This window comes from Tupaia chinensis, unplaced genomic scaffold (assembly GCF_000334495.1).
Source record: "Tupaia chinensis unplaced genomic scaffold, TupChi_1.0 Scaffold143178_1, whole genome shotgun sequence".
Classification (NCBI taxonomy): domain Eukaryota; kingdom Metazoa; phylum Chordata; class Mammalia; order Scandentia; family Tupaiidae; genus Tupaia; species Tupaia belangeri.
In genome coordinates this window covers 163,107-167,169 of record NW_006203022.1, presented here as the reverse complement: position 1 = coordinate 167,169, position 4,063 = coordinate 163,107, and the positions used below count along the sequence as shown (strand labels likewise).

General features: G+C 47.2%; 1 protein-coding gene across 6 annotated transcripts in view; it reads right to left on the bottom strand.

The window, feature by feature from the left end:
* Positions 1-4,063, bottom strand: part of PCBP3 (poly(rC) binding protein 3) — an 85,735-nt gene that overhangs the window by 33,835 nt on the left and 47,837 nt on the right. For all 6 annotated transcript variants that reach the window (XM_006163803.3, XM_014582239.2, XM_006163799.3 and 3 more), the window contains one exon: positions 3,746-3,862. In XM_006163803.3, coding sequence (XP_006163865.1) covers positions 3,746-3,862 — 117 coding nt within the window. The remainder of the gene's footprint in view (positions 1-3,745; positions 3,863-4,063) is intronic.

Below are 4,063 nucleotides of genomic sequence, written 5' to 3'. Positions count from 1 at the left end.
CTGAAAAGCTGCAGCCTTTAAAGTTTCTTTAAAAAATCTATTTTATTGTGTGTGTGAGTGTGTGTGTGTGTGTGTGTGTGTGTGTGTGTGTGTTTGTGTGTGTGTTTTATTTGTATTTCCAAACTGGAGTATGCCAACTTTTACATCAGATGACTGAGGCCCACACTTTATAGGAGCCATCACAAAAGAACTCTATATGAGATTACCACGTACTCAAAATTCACACTGCCTACACCATCCACAATCTTCTGGAAAAGTTGAAAAGACCAATTACATCATTAAGTTAAAAGGATCAAAAGTCTCAGAATCTGGGAACCAGCAGTTAGCGTAATGGCTATGTCGCTGGACTCCCACGTAGTCGACCGCGGTTCACGTCCCGGACCCGGTGGCTTAAAACTCACGCCGGGCGCGTGTGCGTGCGTGCCCAAGATCCCGAGAGGAGAATGGAGGAGAAGGGATTGCGGCGTGACCATCCCCTCTGGGGGGTGATTTCTCGCTTTCTGTCTCTATGTCTCTCTCTGTCTGTCTGGCGAGCGCACGCGCCCTACAGTGAAAATCTCTCCAAAAAAAAAAAAAAAAGTCTCAGAATCTCTAGAGCTCCCTTGGCCAGAGGAGCTCCTACTAGCCCTATGGCCCCATAGTCCACTTCCTTGGGGAAACCTTGGTTGTCCTGCCATGGGTTGGTAACTAAAGGGCCCATGTCTTTAAGGATTCACCCCTGATGCTAGGCTCTGCCCTGATGCAAGTAGAAATGGCAAAATATGAGGGGACTTCAAAAATGGAAAAATGCAGTCAAAGTGAAAGTTAATTTTGGGGCAAAAATTCTGAAATCCATGCATAGATTTTTTTTTTTTGTCCAGAATGCCATTTTACATGAACACTTTCAAGACCCTTGTACTACAAAGGACTAACCCCTCTTATCTATTTCACCAGTAGGTAGGGCTACTTTCCCATGGCATCTTTCCAGGGGGCTCTGTGTGCTGGGAGAGACAACAAGAAGAAGCTGCCCGTGGACCTTACTAGGTATGGTAACAGCAACAGCCATGAAACTCCAGGAAGTGGGCCCTTGGGCTTACGCATTATAGCACAGCAATCTTTCAGAATCCAACATGAGTGAAGAGCTGCTCTCACAGGGAATCTCAGACTGAGTTTCTCACATACCTTTTGGAAGCTGCTGTTCTTCAGAAAGTGACACTGATCTAAGACCTTCAGAGCTAGCTGACAACCTTGGATGATGGACAATTTTCACCTAAGAAGTCATACCCAAACCACTGTCTGACTTCTGTTTTGTTTATTATCTGCTTGCTTTAACCATTCTTCCTCTTGTTTTTATGATCCAGTGATTGTCATCCACTCATATGGGTCTTTTCTTGCACTTCATAATTGTTAGGTTAGAACATGTTCATTCCAATGCCATTTTTAAATTATCCCAAACAGTAACCACCACACTCAATCTCACTGACTACTGTACATGCCATCAGTGACCCAACCCTCAGGATAAAAAAAAAAAATCTCTGGAAAATTCTGGTTTCATCAAATGCAACCCTGAGGAAGTACAACTAGTGGCATTTCCACTTGTATCAACATGGACCATTGACCCTAAATAGATCAATGCATGACTTTGTTGGTGCCCTTTCTTTCAGAAAAAACAATCAGTTATTGAAGTCTATTGTTCAGAACTCAGGTAATTCTAAGTTTAAATTCAATAACCTTCATGGAGAAATGGGCCAAGTGCCACCTGGAACAGACTAATACAGACCTGAATTGTAACACGACTAATTAGGGCATCAGTTCCAAGCTGTATGTCAGGAGCAACCCCTTTCATCCCAGGTCTCCACGTGCTTCCACCAGATATGACTTCCTTCTGGGCCAGGATACCTGGTCCCATTGGCCTAAGACTATACTTCACACACTTTAGAAATAGGATTCTGAGACTTACCTAGGTATAGAGACCCTAGCCCTATAAATCTCCATAGCTGAAAATTCTGACTCAGATTCAAGTTCCAAAGCAAGGCCCCCTCGGTTATTTAGATACTTTAGAGGAGTTACTGCTACTGTGAGAGCAGCCAAGTGGGAAAGTTATGAAAACAACACCCCATCTGCCCTTGGTGAAAGTCAGGTCAGTCTCGATTCACTGGCATGAACAGGGATGGGCAACTGCATTATTCCAGGTTTCCTGGGGCTATTCAGCAGCATCAATGCCACTGCTAATGTCCTTGTTGCGCTAAACCAACAGGGCAGCCTACATATTGCCCCAGGGAGAGAGTTGTTTGGGCTTTGGGCTGACCCTCAGGGCCTGTGGGGTTCACGCTCTCATCCTGAGTGGGTGCTTAGAGCTCTTGTTTCATAGCACATTACTGGACCATTAACTTTTTTATTTTTTATTTTTTGTTATAATGGTCATGATTCTGGTCCACAACACTCTATCCTGAGTCTGAAATGCATCCATGTAGCCACTCTCTTATCAGATGACCACCCAATGACACAGCACCAAAAACTCAAGAAGATCTTGCAACAGTTGACCATGAAGGCAATTGAATAATCTCGGAGCAGTGAAGGTCTGGATCTTGAGCCTTTCCTGAATCAAGTAACCTCTTGCAAGTGAGAGAATGACCAAAGCAGGACATTGAGAAACTGAACATATGAACAGGATGATGTCTAGGCCACATGTGACAGAACACTGGCCCACAGCTTCTGCAGCAACCAATCAGTCAAAGCTCACCACAGCCTCAGCAGCATGGCTAGACCAACTCTGATGTGGTCAGGGACTGCAACTTCCTGACATTTGCTCCTACTTTCACCTCAGACCAAGAAGGGCCAGTCAGACATGTCCCTGCACCCACCATGCCCAGCCAGATGTGTTTTGGGCTTGCCACAGGGGATCCTCACCTGCAGTGAGCCACCTCCCACCTCCCCATGCTCTCAGCCTCCACTGGGCATGTTGGGGCATGCTTGTATATCCACTATAAGCTTTCCTATCCCTTGCTGCCCTGCAGTCTCTGGCAAATGCTGTCCCCTTACCAAGCTGGCTTTGAATGCTCAACCTCCCTTGATCTTACCTGGAGGAGGTTTTGTTTATTTCTACACATTTTTCCTCATTACTTAAATGTTACCCCTCAATTTTGACAGAAAAAATTATTCCTCAGCTTGATATCCCTCTTTGAAGGGCACTAAAAGCTTGTCTAAATATCTTTTAGCAATGTCAAGAACATTGGAAACATGTAAACACATGATTGAGCTCACTGGCACAGACACCAGCATGTGAGGACACTGCCTTATCCTCCCACATCTAAGTCAAACTATACTAGTCCTTCTGGGGGAGATCATCACTGTGGTACAAGTGGCCATGAGGACTGGGGTCGTGACAGCCAGGGCTTTATTGAGGGCCATATGGCTGCAAACCAAGGCATGGGCACTGCCGAGGGTCGGTGGCAGCCATGTGCCTTGGTGTGAGTAGGGGTGTCTGAGATTGTGCTGGTTCCTGGGAAGCTAGGTCTAAGGAGCCATGGTGAGGTGAGCCTGTGTGTGACTCACACAGGCCACATGTGCCCAGAGGGGCTGGCCCCTGCCAGGTGGATAGAGCCAGGTGGGAGAGTCTTGAGAGGCAGAGGAGTGGGAGGATCAGAGGGTGGCCTTGTAGCTGAGTGGGGCATTCCAGTGGGCTAGGCTGACCCCTCACTCAGCAGAGAAGAGGCTAGGGGGCCTGCTGTGCCCGTGGTGGAGGTCACAAATGGGTGCAGCTCACCTCCTCAAACTTGTATGCGATCATGGCAAAGGCCTTGAAGATGGCGTCTGTTGGGCCCGTGATGGTCACGATCCGCTCTGGGCAGTTTCCCTCGGAGATGTTGATCCTTGCGCCACTCTGGGACAAGAGCAGAGCAAACCCAGCACAGGTGAGAACCACTCAGTGGTCTAAGCCCAGTGCTCCAGGCCTGAGGACAGCAACTGATGCGAACACATGGATGGCCCAACCGCAGCTCTCATTGCTAACCTGTACTCTTAGTATTCCCCTCAGTGAGATTCTCATTAGTAGGAGAGTCTGTGACCCTATCCTTGAGCAGGA